At 40.8% G+C, this 21,899-nt stretch overlaps 1 protein-coding gene across 1 annotated transcript in view; it reads left to right on the plus strand.

Moving 5' to 3' along the window:
• Positions 1 to 19,417, plus strand: part of LOC115225396 (kinetochore protein Nuf2-B-like) — a 44,004-nt gene extending 24,587 nt beyond the window's left edge. Inside the window, exons 10-12 of the mRNA XM_029796351.2 lie at positions 6,024 to 6,215; positions 11,870 to 12,032; positions 18,657 to 19,417. Of these exons, the coding sequence (XP_029652211.1) occupies positions 6,024 to 6,215; positions 11,870 to 12,032; positions 18,657 to 18,704 (403 nt within the window). The 3' untranslated portion in view covers positions 18,705 to 19,417. The remainder of the gene's footprint in view (positions 1 to 6,023; positions 6,216 to 11,869; positions 12,033 to 18,656) is intronic.
• Positions 19,418 to 21,899: the final 2,482 nt, after the last annotated feature.

Here is a 21,899-nt window from a genome sequence, read left to right on the forward strand (position 1 = left end):
ACTCTACCACTGGTATTTGAGTACTCTTTTTTTCCACCTTGTTTCACATTTATGTGTTTTCTCCGGTATATACATATATATATTTATATATAGACTAGCAGTATCGCCCGGCGTTGCTCGGGTTTGTAAGGGAAGTAACTATATAAGCATTTTTAGAGAGTTACTTCCCTTATAGATGCCAAATCGGCCTTTCTTAGCCATTTCTGTTTTGGTGTCTTCAAGCCATGAAGTCGTTCTAAAAGAACGCTGGCCTCCTTGACAACGCATTACGACGTTGATTTCCTTAAACTCCCTTCCCCACGGCTTCACGAGGGAGGGAAGAAGGGGGAGAAGCAAACACAGGTGCAGGTGTTTGAGCGTGGACGCCAACTCCGCCGCCATCGACACACGAAAAATTATGCATTAAAATGGAATAAAAAAATGATGTTAAATTATTTTTTAAATCGTAGACTCATCGTAGACGCACGCTAATAGCCAGACGGGCTCGATATTAATCACGACTATAAGATACCCGAATTTGGTTAAACTGCACCGCAAAATGTGGGAGGAGTTAGGAATCTAAATCGTAGGAGACAGACACTCACACAACTACAGTTTTATATATATATATATATATATATATATATATATATATATATATATATACTTTATTTAAAGCAGCAGAAAATTTAACAAAACCTATTACTCTGCTGCTTTTAAATAAAGCATATTACTCTACCCCTGGTATTTGAGTGCTCTTTTTTTCCACCTTGTTTCACGTTTATGTGTTTTCTCCGGTATATATATATATATATGTATATATATATATAGCTTCTGCACGCATTTTTTTCTCTCCTTGTTTCTCTCCGTGTTTCTTTTCTGTGTATCTTTCTGTTGAAGAGTGTAGGCTCAAAATGTAAAAGACTTGTTTTATTTATATTTCCTGAGTGCCATACTAATACAATTGTCTGTTTGTACTCCACCTGCCTTCGTCTTTTGTTTATTTTCATAAAGCTTCCCGTTATATATATATAGATATTGTTATATTTAGGAATGGTCATATTGCCAGTTTAGCCAATAAAAACACACACACTATATATAGACTACCCCACTAAACACCCCAACCATAGACTACCAGTACTAGACACTGAACTCTGGCTAGAAATTGTGAAAAATAAAACCCAAATCCTTCATTCATACTATGCAAAACCTATGGCCTCAAAATACCTGATCCACCGGAACTCAGCCATTGCGGGCAATGCCAAATTCAATATTTTGATGGCAGACCTCGTCAGAATAATGAGAAATGTGTCACGCATGTGCGAGCCTACAGAATTAAAGAGACACATACAGTATTTCATTCACCGCATGCAGTTCTCAGGTTACAGCCATAAAGAAAGGGTCAGAGTATACAAAGGAGCCATGAAGAAATTTGATAAATATTATGTAATGATAGGAATGGTATTTGCCCACTCTATAGAACAAGTCATGGAACACTATAGAAAGGACAAAAAAGAAAATAGGGAAGGCCAACTCTTGGTATGATAGCCATAAATACCAGAGTGTCATGTTCGTTGACACCACCCCTGGAGGTGAACTGGCGTACCGCTTTAGAAGGACCCTAGATAAACTTAAACTAAGAATTAAGGTTGTTGAAAAGCCAGGCAACCCTATCAGATCTATAATTGGTAGAGAGCTATCCTTTTAGTAGAACTCTCTGTCGGATAACTATTGCACTGTATGTAGATTTAGCCCACAAACAAACTGTAAAGCCAGAAATGTGGTCTATAGTATAAGATGTATAGAGGGACGATGCAGTAACAAGACAGTAACATACGTAGGGGAAACAGCAAGAAGCATTGGTGAGCGGGTGAATGAACATTGGAGACAACTCAAGGAAGGTAAAAGCTCATCGATTCTGTACCAACACGCTGAACAAGAACACGGGGGATCAATCAATAACATAGAGATTAAGATATTGTCCACACATAGAACAGATGCAACAATTAGACAAATTACAGAAGCTACACATAATAGAAAATAAACCTAGCCTGAATAGAAAACTAGAATGGAGCAATAGCGCACACCACAACATATGACGATAGTGGATCCTGCAAACATAATAAATACACAGATAATTAAAGAAATAGAAATGAATAACTATATATATATATATGTGTGTATGTATATGTGTATATGTGTGTGTATATATATATATATGTATATATATATATATATATATATATATACACCTACTGGTTGGCTACGCTGCATTGAAAAGGTTGCAATACTCCAAAAACGCTGTAGCTGCCGGCCAAGTAGTGTGGAGCGACTGCTGACCTCCCTTGTTCAAAGGTTATATGGATACAGTTTGTGTATCAAATAGCTAACTTAAGGCGATGGCCTCATGGGGCTAATAAGCAGTCAGCTTTATTCTTATTTTTATAAGAATGCCATATTGGTATGGCGATAACTAATATTTTATATATATATGTATATATATATATATATATAACGGGAAGCTTTATGAAAATAAACAAAAGACAAAGGCAGGTGGAAAACAAACGAACAATTGTATTAGTATGGCGCTCAGGAAATATAAATAAAACAAGTCTTTAACGTTTCGAGCCTACGCTCTTCAACAGAAAGATACACAGAGAGAGAAAAACACAGAAAGAAGGAGAGAAAAAAAATGCGTGCAGTAGCTAACGAATCAACATGGCGATCTGATTTCGGCCAGAGGTCAAAGATCAAACATGAGACGCGAGAGCGAAATAAGGGGAGATAATAGGGGTGATAAACGGGTTGAGGGACCAGCTAAAAGTGCGTGGGAGGGGTCTGGATGTGTGTATGTATAGGGTTGGTGTTGTATTAGTATGTATAAGGGGGTGTGTGTGTGTGTGTGTGTGTATGAGAGAGTATTAGTGCGTAAGATTGGTCTGGAGTGCGTATGTATGGGGTTGGTGTATGTATTAGTATGTATTAGTACGTATGGTATGTATAGGTGTGTGTGTGTGTGTGAGAGAGTATAAGTGCGTATGCGGAGTCTGGACGTGTGTATGTATAGGGTTGGTGTAAGTATTAGTATGTACTAGTATGTATTAGTACGTATTAGTATGTATTAGTTGGTGTGTGTATTAGTATGGCACATCATATGTGATGTGATGTGTAAAGTCATGTGGTGTAGTGAGGAGAGAGGGGGGAGAAGGGGAGGGTAAGAAGAGGGGAGGAGGGGGAGGGGAGGAGAAGGGGAAGAGGAGACGATGGGGGAGAAGGAAGGTGAGGAGGGGGATGAAGGAGGAAAGAGGGAGTGAGGGAGCAGAGGGAGGGAGAAAGAGGGAAGAAGGGAAGGGGAGTAGGGGTGAAAGGATGAAGGACTGAAGAAGTAGGGGTCGGGGGAGAAAGGATAGGTGAGGAGGGGGGAGAGGGGGGTTAGATGAGGAGGGGGGAGAGTTGAGACCAAATGGCGTATAAGAGCGAAGAGAGAAGATTAATTCCTGTTCACGGTGCAAACAGGAATCCGGATGGCCTCTGTGTAAGGACAAACCGAACACAGATAGGTGTTGCAAGGAGTGACCGGTGGAGTGGAAATGGCGTGAGACCGGTGTGTCGTTCGCAAGGTGGATGTCACGAAGGTGTTCCGCGAACCGGTCAGCCAAGCGGCGTCCCGTTTGTCCGATGTACAAGGAATTGCAGAGAGAGCAAGAGATGCAATAGATAATATTGCTGGAGGTGCAGGTGAAGGAGTGGATGATGGATAGGGTCGATGGTGGGTGCCAGTGAGGCGGGTGGTGTTGGAGAGGTAAGGGCAAGTGCGGCAACGTGGGCGGGAGCAGGGGAACGAGCCGGGTTGGGAGGTAGGGTCAGGGAAGAGCTATGGACCAAAAGGTCTCGAAGGTTGTGGGCTCGTTTGAAAGAGGGGAGGTCGGTTAGGGAAGAGTGTGAAGTGGACGGGTCGGACTGGAGATGACGGAAAGCTCGAAGAATGGTGCGTTGGAGACGTAGGGTCGTGGGGTGGTAAGTGAGGGGAAAAGGGAGGCGGGAGACTACAGGGCGGGTTCGGGGAGAGAGAGCAGATACACGGTCACGGACCGTGCTCTGGCAAGGGCGGTGTGGATAGTGGTGAGGGGGTATCCACGTAGGGTGAAGTGGTGAGCCATACGTTGAGACTGAGTCTCAAAGTCATGGTCGTCACTACAGAGCCTACGTAGACGGAGGAATTGGGAATAGGGGATGGAAAGCTGGTGTGTTCTGGGTGGGAGGAAGAGAAGTTGAGGTATGAGTGTGAGTCTGTGTGTTTGTAGTGAATGGAGGTGGTAAGAGTGGAGTGAAGAATGCTAACCGAAATGTCGAGGAAGGAGACAGAGTGTGTTGGAGATAGGAAGTGAAGTGGAGGGCTGGATGGAAAGATTGGATGAAGAGAGGAAGGAATCTAGATGTTCGCGGGAGAGTGAGGTGGCACCGATAATGTCGTCAATATAACGACCATATAGTTCAGGAGTGGGACCAGTGAAATTAGAGAATATTTGGGCCTCAACATAGCCAACGAACAGGTTCGCATAGTTGGGGCCCATTCGCGTTCCCATGGCCACTCCCGAGACCTGATGGTAGAACTCGCCGCGCGCGAGAAGCAGTTCAGAGTAAGGACATTCGGCCAGACGAATGAGTGTGGAGTGTCAGGTACAGGGTTAGAGCGGAGGTCAAGAAAGTGTCGAAGGGCCTGCAGTCCTTCGTGGTGAGGGATAACAGTATAGAGGCTTTGGATGTACATAGTAAAAAGGATTTTGGAGGAGCCGGGAGGAAAGGAGAAAGAGTTGAAAAGCCGAGAGCATGGTTGGTATCGTGGATGTGGGGGAAGAGATGCCACTAGGGGGGCAAGGACACGGTCGAGGTATTTAGAGATGAGCTCCGTGGGGCAGTTACAGGCGGAGACGATGGGGCGGCCAGGGTTGTTGGGTTTGTGGATTTTGGGGAGGAAGTAAATGGTGGGGGTACGTGGGGTTCGCACAATTAGGTTGGATGCGGTGCGGGGGAGACGGGAGGACGAGATGAGGTCTTGGACAGTAGAGGATACCGTCTGTTGGTAGCTACGTGTGAGGTTAGAGGGCAGAGGGGAATAGAAGGAGGTGTCATTGAGTTGGCGGAATGCCTCGGCCCTATATATATATATATATATATATATATATATATATATATATATTTTTTTTTTTCAATTAGATTTATTATTATTACTAATTTTGTTGTTATACATACATACAAGCATATGTAATGATAATAATGGGTGGATGTAAACACATGAACAAAATTAGAACAAAAGCAACAACAACAAAAACAAAATACAAATTACAAGAATGTATATAACCAGAAGATACAAATATTACAGGCATCCCCCCCACACACACACTAAATAAACATAGACGCACATAGAGATATAAGCATGCGCAAATGAAGACATACAATAGAAATACAAAATGGCTGACGGTTAGAAGGAGAGACACAAGTAAGTGAGAAGAAAACAAAGGACCACTGATGCGGTCACAGGAGTGTGACGAAAGAACTTTGGCCGAAATAAGATTAAGATTAATGTAAGAATAAATATCACTGAAGCAAAATAACACCAAATATATAGTGCGTGTGTTTTTATTGGCTAAACTGGCAATATGACCATTCCGAAATATAACAATATCTGTTTCAACACACGACTTCACATAAAAAATCTTGCACAACAAATATTTAAACGTATATATATAGATATATACTTAAATGAATAAAATGCATGATGGATATGTATTAGGTCATTACAGCTGTTTCTTAAGTTTTTACAAAACAAAAGTTTTCTCAGGAATGCTGCGGAGATGTGTCTGTTGAGACCAAGCTATAGAAAGGGAAATGACCTATAATGTTAGCCGTTAAGATGTGGTTCTTGAGAGAGTGTAATATGATGCGTGTGTTTGTTGGAATTTTCTATGTTGGAATTTTTTTCCTAATGGTTGTTGCCATCTAATTTCTTATTATCGTTATAATTATCCACCTACCACGAACAGGAAGATCAAGAATGAAATCAAAGCATTTATGGAGCTGAGTGTTGTGAATTCCATGAAGTTGAAGTCATTCCAGTTAGAAGAGAGCGAATTGGTTGATGCCCAAGCCCTCATCCAGGAGCGATATGAAAATCTTCAGACTCAGAAGAGAGTTCGTTTGCGCGACCTTGACGCTCGTTCTTCGGCACAAGCTGAGTGAGTATTTAATTTTATTCTTCCTTTTCTCTTTCTTTCTTTCTTTCTTTCTTTTTCTTCCAATTCTTCTCCTCCCCTCCTCCTCCTTCCAATTCTCATTCTTCTTCCAATTCTTCTTCTTCCAATTCTTATTTTTCTTTTCTTCTTCTTTTTCTCATTCTTCTTCTTCCTCTACTTCTTCTTCTTCATCTCATTCTTCTTCTTCCAATTCTTCTTCTTCCTTCTTTCTTCTTCTTCTTCTTCTTCCTCTACTTCTTCATCTCATTCTTCTTCTTCCAATTCTTCTTCTTCCTTCTTTCTTCTTCTTCTTCTTCTTCTTCCAATTCTTCTTCTTCTTCTTCCAATTCTTCTTCTTCTTCTTCCAATTCTTCTTCTTCTCCTTCTTCTTCTTCTTCTTCCAATTCTTCTTCTTCTTCCATTCTTCTCCTTCTCCTTCTCCTTCTTCTTCTCCTTCTTCTTCTTCTTCTTCTCTTCTTCTTCTTCATTCTTCTCCTTCTTCTTCTTCTCCTTCTTTTTCCATTCTTCTTCTTCTTCCTTCTTCTCCTTCTTCTTCTTCCAATTCTTCTTCTTCTCCTTCTTCTTTCCATTCTTCCTTCTCTTCTCCTTCTTTTTTTCCATTCTTCTTCTTCTTCTTTTCTCTTCTTCTTCTTCTCCTTCTTCTTCTTCCAATTCTTCTTCTTCTTCTTCTTCTTCTTCTTCTTCTTCCATTCTCTTTTCTTCTTCCAATTCTTCTTCTCCTTCTTCTCTCCAATTCTTCTTCTTCTTCCATTCTTCTCCTTCTTCTTCTTCTTCTTCTTCTTCTTCCATTCTTCTTCTTCTTCCAATTCTTCTTTTCTTCCATTCTTCTCCTTCTTCTTCTTCTTCTTCTTCTTCTTCCAATTCTTCTTCTTCTTCAATCTTCTTCTTCTCCTCTTTCTTCCAATTCTTCTTCTTCTCCTTCTTCTTCTTCTTCCATTCTCTTCTTCTTCCATTCTCTCCTTCTCCTTCTTCTTCTCTTCTTCTTCTTCTTCTTCTTCTTCTTCTTCTTCTTCCATTCTTCTCCTTCTTCTTCTTCTCCTTCTTCTTCTTCCAATTCTTCTTCTTCTTCCATTCTTCTCCTTCTTCTTCTTCCAATTCTTCTTCTCCTTCTTCTTCTTCCATTCTTCTCCTTCTTCTTCTCCTTCTTCTTCTTCCATTCTTCTTCTTCTTCTTCTTCTTCTTCTTCTTCTCCTTCTTCTTCTTCCAATTCTTCTTCTTCTTCTTCTTCTTCTTCTTCTTCTTCAATTCTTCTTCTTCTTCCAATTCTTCTTCTCCTTCTTCTTCTTCCAATTCTTCTTCTTCTTCCATTCTTCTCCTTCTTCTTCTTCTTCTTCTTCTTCTTCTTCCAATTCTTCTTCTTCTTCAATTCTTCTTCTTCTCCTTCTTCTTCTTCTTCCAATTCTTCTTCTTCTCCTTCTTCTTCTTCCAATTCTTCTTCTTCTTCCATTCTTCTCCTTCTTCTTCTTCTTCTTCTTCTTCCACAACATAGTGCCATTCTTTGGATAGCATGCCACTATGTGCTTGTTGTGACTATCTGCACCAGAGTTCAAATCCTATCGAAGTCAAAATTTCCTTTCATCTTTTTGGGAATCAATTAAAAAAGGGGGGGTGGGGGGGAGAAAAACCCCATAAGTCAAGACTGTGGTTAAGAAGCTTCCTTTGTAGCCATGTGATTTCAGGTTCAGTCCCACTCCACAGCACTTTGCACATATGTCTTCTACTTTAGCTCTAGGCCAACCAATGCCTGGTGAGTAACTTCGGTGGATGGAAACTGTGTGGAAGCCCACCTTGTATATTTATGTATGTGCATGTGTATGTGTGTGTATATTATATATATATATATATATATATACATACACACACACACACACACACACATAGGTGCCAGCATGACTGTGTGGTAAGAAGCTTGCTTCCCAACTACATGGTCCCAGGTTCAGTTCCACTTCATGGGACATTGGGCAAGTCCAAATTCTGCCAAGGTCAATTTTGTCTTTCATTCTTTCAGAATATATGTGTGTGTCTGTTTGTCCTTTTCATCACCAATTGACAACTGGTGTTGATGTGTTTACATCCCTGTAATCTAGCAGTTTGGCAAAAGAGACTGATACTGGGGTCAATTTATTCGGCTAAAACCCATCAAAGTGGTGCTGCAGTCAAATGACTGAAACAAGTAGAAAAGAATATATATATATATATATATACATATATATACATATATATACATATAGATGTAGGTACGTACATATATATGTATGTATGCATATATTTTATTTATTAAATTATCATATGACTGAGCGCCCTCGCGTTGTTTCGTTTCTTTTCTCCAAGTAAGTTTATATATATATATATATACTCTTGTTTCAGTCATTTGACTGTGGCCATGCTGGGGCACCACCATTAGTCGAGAAAATCAAATCCCAGGACTTATTCTTTGTAAGCCTAGTATTTATTCTATCGGTCTCTTTTGCCGAACCGCTAAGTTACAAGAATGTAAACACACCAGCATCGGTTGTCAAGCGATGTTGGGGGGACAAACACACACAAATATATAAACATATATACGACGGGCTTCTTTCAGTTTCCGTCTACCAAATCTACTCACAAGGCTTTGGTCAGCCCATGGCTATAGTAGAAGACACTTGCCCAAGATGCCACGCTGTCGGACTGAACCCGGAACCGTGTGGTTGTTAAGTAAGCTACCTACCACACAGCCACTCCTATATAAACAAAACAAGAATGTTACAGGCAACAGCAAAACATCTGGACAGTTTAGACAATTGATACAAATAAGGACAGGAAAAAACAAGGATGGGTCATATTGTCAGTCCAGTTGCAGTTTTGGTTGAGTCAGAGTAGCACCCAATTCCTGTTTTAGGGTTGATATGTATAACCTCCTAACTGGGAGATATATTTGACTCTTAATTCTTGTTTTATGGGTTTGGGATATCAAAGAGTATTATCAACATGGTACATGATCCAGATTTAGTAACTTTGAAAGCTGTCAGTAATAACCTGCAAAACAACACAGGCGTGATTCCCATAAACTGGGGGCTACATCATCATCTTTTAACGTCCGTTTTCCGCGCTAGCACGGGTTGGACGGTTCTGATCTGGCAGTGTTTCTACAGCTGGATGCCCTTCCTAACGCCAACCACTCTGCGAATGTAGTGGGTGCTTTTTACGTGCCACCTGCACAGGTGCCAGAGGGGTCTGGCATCGGCCACGATCGGTTGGTGTTTTTTTTTTTATGTGCCACCGGCACGGACGCCAGTCAAGGCGGTGCTGGCATCGGCCACATTCGGATGGTGCTTCTTATGTGCCACCGGCACAGAAGCCAGTCGGGGCGGTGCTGGCATCGGCCACGTTCGGATGGTGCTTTATATGTGCCACCGGCACAGAAGCCATTCGAGGCGGGGTTGGCATCAGTCACGTTCGGATGGTGCTGTAGACGTATTTGTATTTGAAACATTGTGACTCTCGGTGCTGGCTCAAATGTTTATAGAAAATCTTAAGAAATGACTTTCAAAAATGATGATAATAACACTGTAACATGATTTTTGTCCTTGGGCGGCAACTGTTATTTCTTGTTTGCTTACTCCTAGAAAGTATGGGAGATGGCTGATATTTACATCAGACTTTGCTTTTGTTTATATTTATTCAAACCTTAAAGAATCCCTCTCAGCACATGGCTATGATGCTGCCCAACTACTCCTGCTCATGATCAGAGATGCACATATTGTCAGTTACTAAGGGACATGCTCAAGTGGTTATGGTCAAGCAAATGACAAGCAAATCTGTGGTATTGAGCAGAATATTTGCTATAATGTGATTTCTGCTGAATCTGTCTGAAATTTAATGGAAAATAGGTGAGTTTCAAAACATTGATCTCCATCCAGATCACAAAAGCAAAGTTTGAAGGGGAAAGTCATTTGCTTTGATTTCTAGTTGGAAGCAAATAGGAAATGACACTTAACGAGCAAATACACAAAAAAAATTAAAATTTTGTTCTGGAATGTATTAATAATTGTTTCTAATTGAAGCAGAAACCTTGAAAGTTGGAGATATAGGATTAGTGATTTACATTGAGCCTATTATCAGAGTGGTACTTTATTTTATGGGCCCTGGAGGGATGAAAGACAAAGTAGATCAAGGCAACACAAATGCACCAAAGCATTTTTTTCAATGCTTCAATAATTTATGCCCTTAATTACGATGATTATGTTAATAATAATCCTTTCTACTCAAGGCACAAGGCCTCAAACTTTTGGGTAGGGGACTAGTCAGTTGCATCCCACCCCCCGTTTCACTGGTACTTTATTTATCGATCTCAAAAGGATGAAAGGCAAAGTCAACCTTGGTGGAATTTGAACTCAGAACACAGCGACAGGTGAAATACTGGTAAGCATTTCGTCCAGTGTGCTAACGATTCTGCCAGCTCACCGCCTTAATAATAATCATCATCATCATCATCATCATTTAGCGTCCGTTCTCCATGCTAGCATGGGTTGGACGGTTCGACCGGGGATCTGGGAAGCCAGAAGGCTGCACCAGGCTCCAGTCTTATCTGGCAGTGTTTCTACAGCTGGATGCCCTTCCTAACGCCAACCACTCCGTGAGTGTAGTGGGTGCTTTTTACGTGCCACCTGCACATGTGCCAGGCGAGGCTGGCAACGGCCATGGTCGGATTGGTGTATTTTACGTGCCACCGGCACGGAAGCCAGTCGAGGCGGCGCTGGCATCGGCCAATAATAATAGTAGTAGTAGTAGTAGTAATAATAGTTATAATATTGATTTCCAATTTTGTCACAAGAGGGAGTAAGTCAACTACATTGATCCCAGTGGTCAATTGGTACTTATTTTATCAACATGGAGAGGATGAAAGGCAAAGTTGATCTCGGCAGCATTTGGTCTCAATGTTTGGACGGATGAATTGCTGCTAAGCATTTTGCCTGGCATTGCTAATGGTTTTGTCAACTTGCCATCCTAAAAGCAGAGTTGATGTTGGTGGGATTTGAACTTAGAATGAAAACAGACGAAATGCTGCTGAACACTTTTCCTGGTATGCTAACAATTCTGCCAGGTCACTACCTTTATAATAATAATAATAACAACGATAATAATAATAATAACGATAATAATAATAGTAATAGTAATAATAATAATAATAATAGTAATAGTAATAACGATGATAATAATAATAGTAATAATAATAATAATGATAATAACGATGATAATAATAATAATAACGATAATAATAATAATAATAACGATGATAATAATAATAATAACGATAATAATAATAATAATAACGATAATAGTAATAATAATAGTAATAATAATAATTATAATAGTAATAGTAATAATAATAATAACGATGATAATAATAATAACAATAATAATAATAATGATAATAATATTAATAATAACGATAATAATAACAATAATAATAGTAATAATAATAATAACGATAATAATAATAATTGTTGATAAGAAAAAAAACTTTATTTTTGTTTTGTATATTTTCAATAATATATCTTTCCTGTTTTTATTTCCCATGACCACCCACATGGACACATCACTTTTGCTGCTCTGTCTATTACCACTGCCATTGTCATTGTTGTCATGGTCACCAGACAGAATAAGAATCTAAGAGAAGCGCTGCAGAAAGCCATACAGAGGAAGGAGGAGAAGCTGAAAGAGCGGCAGCTGCTTCTGGGCACCTTGAAAGACTCTGCATCTAACAGCACCAAGACAATCAACACTGTCATCAAGAATTACTCGGACATTTTGCAAGAGGTGAGTTACAGAGCAGGGGAAAAGGACAAGTGTGTCTCGGTGAGAGAACGAGATGTTTTGGCACTGACCTTATTTGACCTCAGGTGTTTTAGTGGTTTCTTTGCTCTCTCTCTCTCTCTCTCTCTCTTACTTGTTTCAGTCATTTGACTGCGACCATGCTGGAGCACCGCCTTTAGTCGAGCAAATCGATCCCAGGACTTATTCTTTGTAAGCCCAGTACCTATTCTATCAGTCTCTTGCTGAACTGCTAAGTTACGGGGACGTAAACACACCAGCATCGGTTGTCAAGCGATGTTGGGGAGACAAATACAGACACACAAACATATACACACACACACACATATATATATGTATATATATATATATATTATTTATATATATACACACATATATACGACGGGCTTCTTTCAGTTTCCGTCTACCAAATCCACTCACAAGACTTTGGTCGGCCCAAGGCTATAGTGGAAGACACTTGCCCAAAGTGCCACGCAGTGGGACTGAACCCGGAACCATGTGGTTGGCAAGCAAGCTACTTACCACACAGCCATTCCTGCGCTCTATGTATGAAGAGGGAAAAAGTGATTATGTCAGTCATGTTCAGTTTAATAAATTGTAATTCTCTCTCTTTCTCACTCAGTATATCTTTTTAGCTATTTACTTGTTTCAGCCATTGGACTGTGGCCATGCTGGAGCATCATCTTTTTAGTTGAATGAATCAACTTCCAACACCTTTTTTTCTTTTTCAAAGCCTGGTACTTATTTTATCAGCCTCTGTTGCTGAACTGCTAAGTTACAGGGACATACATAACTCAACACAAGTCATCAAGTGGTGGTCAGAAACAAACACTGACACAAACACACATGTGCGCACGCACACACTACAGGCTTCTTTCAGTTTCCATCTCCAAAATCCACTCACAAGACTTTGGTCAGCTTGAGGCTGTATTAGAAGACATTTACCCTGGAGTGCCTGCATATATATATATATATATATAAATAAAAGGAAATGAAGAAAATGCTGACAAAATAATTTAAGTAATTTAATTAGGTGAAAGTTCTTTTTACCGGTTGCGCATTTGTTATGCTTATCAAAAGTTTTTTTCTCTTATCTGACTTTATGTTGGGTTTCCTGTCTCTTATATGTGAAAAAAGAGGCTCCAGAGTTGTTTAAGATTTGCTTGGTTTCGCGCCTAAAATTTCTTGTGGACAATGGTCAATATAATTTTGATTGGTCATTATGAAGGGGTCATGTGAATGTTTGAATGGAAGTTGGTGTTGGGGTAAGAAAAAAGGCTCCAGAGAAGTTAAAATTTGGCTAGTGTCACGCCTAAAATTTCTTATTGGTCATAATAAAGAGGTCACATGGATGTGGTCATAATAGAGAGGTCACGTGAATGTTTAGAATTTTCGAAAATAGCTTTGTTGAGAATTCCTATTGTTCAGGCTGGTCAGTAGATGTCATGTGGATATTTTAAATAGCTTTTTAATGTGTAGTTAGGGAGTGTATTTTCCGCTTGACTGAATTTGAGCTGGATAAGTAAGTTCATTTAGGACAGGAAGAGCTATATGTATGTATGTATGTGTGCGCGCGCGTGTGTGGTGTGTGTGTGTTTATATGTATGTTGGGGGGTGTATATATGTGTGCGTGTGTGGGTACAATTTTCAATATTTATAGTTCTGCTGGCCTTGTGCCTGTATCGAGAAGCAACGTGTTTGTGTGAAGTCAATATTTACAGTCATTTCCAAAAAATAGTGTTGGATGTTTTGCACTCGTATCCAATTATGTGTATGTGTGGAACCATATATTTGCGTGTGTCATGGTGTTAATATCTGGGTAAAAGTGTGTGTAGGGTGTGTGCAGGTGTAAGTGTGTTTGTTGTGGGTTCGTGTTAGGGGGATGTGTTTAGAAGTGGTCTGTATTTATTAATAGGTGGGATTCCATGGTTATTCGCTGGGTATGAGTGGCATTGTCTTTAAATTTGTAGAGGGGAAAGATTCTAAAATTGGGATGAAGTTGTGCGGCACAGGTATCAATATGTGCACTAAGTGCTATTTTTCTGTAAACCTGTATTTTTATTTACAGCAGAACTATAAATATTGAAAATTGTACCCACACACGCACACACATATATACACGCCCCAACATACAGCGCCCCAACATACATATAAACACACACACACGCGCGCACACATACATACATATAGCTCTTCCTGTCCTAAATGAACTTACTTATCCAGCTCAAATTCAGTCAAGCGGAAAATACACTCCCTAACTACACACTAAAAAGCTATTTAAAATATCCACATGACATCTACTGACCAGCCTGAACAATAGGAATTCTCAACAAAGCTATTTTCGAAAATTCTAAACATTCACGTGACCTCTCTATTATGACCACATCCATGTGACCTCTTTATTATGACCAATAAGAAATTTTAGGCGTGACACTAGCCAAATTTTAACTTCTCTGGAGCCTTTTTTCTTACCCCAACACCAACTTCCATTCAAACATTCACATGACCCCTTCATAATGACCAATCAAAATTATATTGACCATTGTCCACAAGAAATTTTAGGCACGAAACCAAGCAAATCTTAAACAACTCTGGAGCCTCTTTTTTCACATATAAGAGACAGGAAACCCAACATAAAGTCAGATAAGAGAAAAAAACTTTTGATAAGCATAACAAATGCGCAACCGGTAAAAAGAACTTTCACCTAATTAAATTACTTAAATTACTTAAATTATTTTGTCAGCATTTTCTTCATTTCCTTTTTTATATATCACAACTCGTGTTCCACATCTCCTTTTTTAGATATATATATATATGCCACTTATGTGTACCTTTCCTTCATTGGACACTAAACTCTGCTTGCAAAGACCTGTTGAGGCAAGTATAATTGAAATTAAATTTGATGACTGGCATCCATGCTAGTGGAGCGCTTAGAGCACCATCCGAGCGTGATCATTGCCAGAGCAGCTAACTGGCTTCCGTGCCGGTAGCATGTACAAAGCACCATTCGAGCGTGATCGTTACCAGCGCCGCCTTACTGGCACTTGTGCAGGTGGCACATGAAACAACATTCAAGCAAGGTCGTTGCCAGTGCCACTGGATTGGCTCCGGTGCAGGTGGCACGTAAAAAACACCATCTGAGTGTGGCCGTTGCCAGTACCGCTTGACTGGCCCTTGTGCCGGTAGCACATAAAAGCACCCACTACACTCTCGGAGTGGTTGGCGTTAGGAAGGGCATCCAGCTGTAGAAACTCTGCCAGATCAAGATTGGAGCCTGGTGCAGCCATCTGGTTCGCCGGACCTCAGTCAATTCGTCCAACCCATGCTAGCATGGAAAGCGGACGTTAAACGATGATGATGATATATATATATATATATATATAGGCGCAGGAGTGGCTGTGTGGTAAGTAGCTTGTTTACCAACCACATGGTTCCGGGTTCAGTCCCACTGCATGGAATCTTGGGCAAGTGTCTTCTGCTATAGCCTCGGGCCGACCAAAGCCTTGTGAGTGGATTTGGTAGACGGAAACTGAAAGAAGCCTGTCGTATATATGTATATATATATATGTGTGTGTGTGTGTGTGTGTGTGTGTTTGTCCCCCTAGCATTGATTGACAACCGATGCTGGTGTGTTTACGTCCCCGCCACTTAGCGGTTCGGCAAAAGAGACCGATAGAATAAGTACTGGGCTTACAAAGAATAAGTCCCGGGGTCGATTTGCTCGACTAAAGGTGGTGCTCCAGCATGGCTGCAGTCAAATGACTGAAACAAGTAAAAGAGTAATATATATATATGACAGGCTTCTTTCAGTTTCCATCTCCCAAATCCACTCACAAGGTTTTGGTCAGCCTGAGGCTAGAGCAGAAGGCACTTGCCCAAGATGCTGTGCAATAGGACTGAACCTGATACATGCAGTTGGGTAGCAATCTTCTTACTACACAGCTATGCCTGTGCCTTGTCTATATTGCTCATGTACCATACACTTATGTGTGTGTGTGGGTGTGCCTCCAGTACCAAAAAGTACTGTTGCCAAAGCAGGTTCTATGGTCAGTCAGCTGTGCCACTTTACCACCTTCCAAACTGCTGCATCCAATCATCACATTCCATCTTAGAGAATAACAATCTTTGCTCTTTTGCTCTTTGTTTTAGCCAACTGAGACAATGCTAGCGCACTGTTGAAGAATTTAACCAATTCAATGCTTCCCCACCACTCCCACTTATTTTTAAGTCTGCCAAGACAGACACAGTAGCCTGGTGTAATCTTCTACCTGGCTGGCTCCTGTCAAACTGTCCAACCCATGCCAGCATGGAAGATGCCAAATTGTATAGTTATGAGGTAAATAAATCATAAGGCGGCGAGCTTGGCAGAAACGTTAGCCCGCTGGGCGAAATGCGTAGCCGTATTTCGTCTGCCGCTACGTTCTGGGTTCAAATTCCGCCGAGGTGGACTTTACTTTTCATCCTTTCGGGGTCGATAAATTAAGTACCAGTTACGCACTGGGGTCGATATAATCGACTTAATCAGTTTGTCTGTCCTTGTTCGTCCCCTCTGTGTTTAGCCCCTTGTGGGTAATAAAGAAATAGGTAAATAAATCATAACATAATTGGCAGATCTAAATTTATTGTCCAGTTTAACATGACCACAACCTGAGTATTGAGAGGGTGACAGTGGGACCCACAAGGGCTCTAGTGTGAAAATATCCTTCTCCGCCTTCCCTTTTATTTATCTGTTTTAGAGACTTTGAAAAGGGGAGTAAGTGGGAGCAGTTCTTCCATCTTTGATTAAGTCACGAGTATGATTGCTTCATTCCTTGTCTACCAGTATTATGCAATGACCCCCAAACACATGCATGACTAATGTTGCAGAACAAACCCAAATATGTATGCACACTCATGAAAACACATGTATGTACAACTAGCAGTATCGCCCGGCGTTGCTCGGGTTTGTAAGGGAAATAACTCTATAAGCATTTTTAGAGATGTAAAGTATAATAGCCATCTCAATATGGCTAACCACAAAGGAGGGGGTTACTGTAGCTTTTTACGTTCTGAGATTTAATAATACATTTTTAGAGAGTTACTTCCCTTATATAATAGCAAAAAAATGCATTAAAAATGGGAAAAAATGATGGTAAATTTTTTTTTTAATCGTAGACTCATCGTAGACGCGCGCTAATACCCAGAAGGGCTCGATATGAATCACGACTATAAGATACTGCACCGCAAAATGTGGGAGTAGTTAGGAATCTAAATCGCAGGAGACAGACACACAACTTCACTTTTATATATAAAGATGTGGTCTGAAACCCTTGTTGTCATAACTGACAGAGTACCAGTGTCCTTGAACAAAACCCTTTATTTCACATTGCTCCAATCCAGTCGGCTGGTAGAAATGAGTCGTACCTGCAATTCAAAGGGGCCAGCCTTGTCCCGTTCTGTGTCGGCATGGTTTGGTTTCCCAGGGATCTGATAAAAAAATTCATCAGTACTTCTCTTGATCGTTCCCAGGGCACCTTGAATGGTTTTGATTTTTAATTGCTACGTCCTGGATATCTCAATCTCTAGGTCCTTATATTTTTAGAGTTTTTCAAATTCCTTTGCTGAGATGTTTCTATCAGTAGACACTGCCATATCAACTAACAGCCATGTTTTTGTCTTATGTCTTTGATGATTATGTCTGGTCTGTTAGCATTTATTTACCTGTCTGTATGTATCCCATAATCTCATAGGATGGTAACATTCTCTCCATCAGTGACTGACTCTGGATGATGTTCATGCCAGTTCTTAGAGTGTGGGATATCATAGTGACGGCATATACTCCAGTGCAAGTATTGGCTAATTTGATCATGCCTGGTTTTATATTCTGTAGGGACAAGAACTGAGTAACCAGCAACAATGTGGTCAATATTCTGAAATTTGTCATTGCAGAGTTTACTCTTTGTGTCTACCTCATTCTGTGCGACATTAGCTTGATAATTTTTGTTTTTGTTGTTTGTTTCTTCTCAAGCCATGCCTAGCTCATAAGGGCCGGTTTCCCGGTTTCTTGTCATATAGGTTCCCCACTTGGATGGGACGTCGGTCCGTTGCAGGTGAGCTGCAAGATGCAGGAGGAAAGAGTGAGAGGAAGTTGTGGCGTAAGAGTCAGCAGAAGTTCACCATTACCTTCTGCCGGAGCCGCGTGGAGCTTAAGTGTTTCGCTCATAAACATACACATCACCCGGTCTGAGATCCAAACCCGCGATCCCTCGACTGCGAGTCTGCTGCTCTAACCACTAGGCCATGTGCCTCCGCATCTTGATAATTCTGAGTGAGGATACTCTGATCTTGTGTGACTAAGATAAATCCTTTGGTTTCTGCTTTCAAGCCAATACTCTGCAGCCACCAATGGGTTCTTCTCAATTCTACATCAGTTTCCACAGTTCAAATTCCACCGAGGTCGACTTTGCCTTTCAAGCTTTCAGGGTTGATAAAATAAGTACCAGTTGAACACTGGGGTCAAGGTAATCAACTCATCTCCTCCTGCAAAACTGCTGCCCTTGTGGCAAAATCTGAAACCATCATTATTATTATTATTATTATCATTATTTTTATTGTTTTTTATTATTACAGTTGGATAAATACCATCTCCTTCTAAAGAAGAACTTGGTTGTGGATTAAGGAGGTCATTCTTAGTTTCCCGATACCAACATGTACCACCACTGCTAGTACGACTACTGCTGCTGCTACCACCCGTACCACCTGTTTCTGAAGAAGACCAAATGAGCTGACCACTGCTACAATCACAACACCACTACCACTATATCTACTACTACTACTACTACATCAAAGATATCATTTTGAAATTGTAGATATTTCTTAATATGTGTGTGTGTATATAATCATCTTTCCATGCTGGCATGGGACATAAATGCTTATGTGGGTGGAGATACATGTGTGTGTGTGTATTTGGATTGATATCCAAGAGTAGAATAGTGTAATTTTTTTTATTATAACACCATCATAAATTACATAATTGTTACTTGTTCCACTAACGATTGCTAGTAGATTATGCAGTAACCATTCCATGGAAATGTTAGATTTTCAGAAGAAATCAGTCATTCAGCCTGTTTTTATTTACCAATGTCAGTTAGTTGGCAGTGAATAGAATTTAAGAGAGTGAACTTTTGACAGAAGATTATTTTTTATTTTATCAGTGAAAAAATGAGAGAAAGAAGTAAGGAGGAGTGTTGTAAGTCAAGATGTCTTAGGAGTAAAAGAAAGCCAAGTCCCTAAGCTGTCATAGTTAACAATGATAAATGGTTTAGATCAGTGATTCTTGACCCTTTTTTTAACTTAATGCCATTAAATGTAGTAAACGTAGTTTTATAATTGCTTCTTTCAAAATTCCTATTTTGTTTTTCACACATTAAGTTGGTCCACGGAAAACAGAAAAAGAAACATACATCGAAAGCAAAATTCTTTTCAGTGACCCTTAAAATACTACTGTAAATCCCCAATTTGCTGTCCTGCTTGCATAGACCTCCTCTGATTATTATTTTATTCTCTTGGACCCCTGCCCCAGAGCCATTCAATGTTTAAAAACTAGTTTTAGAGGTGCTCCTTTCAAAATAACTGTTTTATCTTTCATATACTCTTACTCTTTACTCTTTTACTTGTTTCAGTCATTTGACTGCGGCCATACTGGAGCACCGCCTTTAGTCGAGCAAATCAACCCCAGGACTTATTCTTTGTAAGCCCAGTACTTATTCTATCGATCTCTTTTGCCGAACCGCTAAGTGACGGGGACAACCAGCATCGGTTGTCAAGCAATGCTAGGGGGACAAACACAGACACACACACTTATATATATATACATATATACGACAGGCTTCTTTCAGTTTCCGTCTACCAAATTCACTCACAAGGCATTGGTCGGCCTGGGGCTATAGCAGAAGACACTTGCCCAAGATGCCACGCAGTGGGACTGAACCCGGAACCATGTGGTTGGTTAGCAAGCTACTTACCACACAGCCACTCCTGCACCTATGTTCACTTGTGTAGGTTTGTAAATAGTTTCCTTTGAGAGAATCTGTTTCTGTGGCTGGAAAAACGTTGAAAGATGCAGCTTTTCTTTATCTTTTATCATTTTACTTGTTTCAGTCATTTGAATGCAGCCATGCTGGAGCACTGCTTTGAAGGGTTTTAGTTGACCAAATCAATCACAGGACTCATTTATTCTAAAACTGGGTACTTATTCTATCAGTCTATCTTATCAAACTGCTAAGTTACTGGAACAGAACCACACCAGCACTGGCTGTCCAGTGGCGGTTGGGGGACAAATACAGACACAAACACACACACAGCGTGATCGTTACCTGCGCACCTGTGCTGGTGGCACGTGAAAAACATTCAAAGCGAGGTTGTTGCCAGTGCCACTGGACTGGCTCCTGTGCAAGTGGCACATAAAAAACACCATCTGAGCGTGGCCGTTGCCAGTACCGCCTGATTGGCACTCGTGCCAGTGGCGCGTAAGAGCACCCACTACACTCTCGGAGTGGTTGGTGTAGAAACTCTGTCAGATCAGATTGGAGTCTGGTGCAGCCATCTGGTCCGCCAGTCCTCAGTCAAATCGTCCAACCCATGCTAGCATGGAAAGCGGACGTTAAATGATGATGATGATGTTATATACATATATATATGTGATGGGCTTCTTTCAGTTTCCATCAGCCAAATCCATTCACAATGCGTTGGTCAGCCTGAGGCTACAATAGAAGACACTAGCCCAAAATGCCATGCAGTGGGGCTGAAACCAGAACCATGTGGTTGGGAAGCAAGCTTCTTACCACATAGCCACACTTCAGAAAGAAATCCAGCTGTTTCTTACTATAAGAAAGTAAGTAGAATGCTACTGGATGACAAACTGTGGTGAGGATGTTATTCCATGTGTCCCAATCCGTGGTACCGGCCCTGGCATGCTTTAGGTTGAAGTGCTGTGACTTCCAGTCTTCCTTCACTTGGTTCACCCATGTCTTCTTTGCTGCTCTGCACTGGATTCTCCAATGAGTGAGTCACTGCTACCACAAAGGGGCTCGTCCTGCAGGTGTGGCCAAACCACCAGCCTGTCTTACCATTCTTGGTTCTCAGTGGTCACTGTTGCTGGCACTGTTCTCGGATGTTCTTGTAGTTCTTTTCCTTGTTTCAGTCATTTGACTGTGGCCATGCTGGAGCACCACCTTAGAAGGTTTTAGCTGAAGAAATCGATCCCAGAACTTATTCTTTGTAAACCTAGTATTTATTCTATCAGTCTCTTTAGCTGAACCGCTAAATTATGAGGGCGTAAACATACCAGCAGTGAAAGTCATGCAATGGTGGTGGTGAGGACACGGGGACACACACACACACACATATATATATACGACAGGCTTCTTTCAGTTTCCGTCTACCAAATCCACTCACAAGGCTTTGGTTGGCCCGAGGCTATAGTAGAAGACACATGGCCCAACGTGCCACGCAGTGGGACTGAACCCAGAACCATGTGGTTGGTAAGCAAGCTACTTACCACACAGCCACTCCTACATATATAACTTTTTATTTTTCTATCCCTACCACATGTGTAAATATGCACACATCTATGAAAGCTTAAATATGTGTTCTCATATATACTCATATCTATCTCTACACAACCATATACACATACACTGAACTCCAAAAAATAATGATAATGAAATATATTTGGCAGACCCTTTTCTGCATTCTCTACATTGCTCCCCAGGCCTGCCCTCACTCACCTGCTCCCTGTTTCATTGCTGTATGGTTGTCCCTCCTACTTTTTCTAGATGCCCACATTTCACTAGTCACTGCATTCCCCACCTC

This window comes from Octopus sinensis, linkage group LG27 (genome assembly GCF_006345805.1).
Source record: "Octopus sinensis linkage group LG27, ASM634580v1, whole genome shotgun sequence".
Classification (NCBI taxonomy): domain Eukaryota; kingdom Metazoa; phylum Mollusca; class Cephalopoda; order Octopoda; family Octopodidae; genus Octopus; species Octopus sinensis.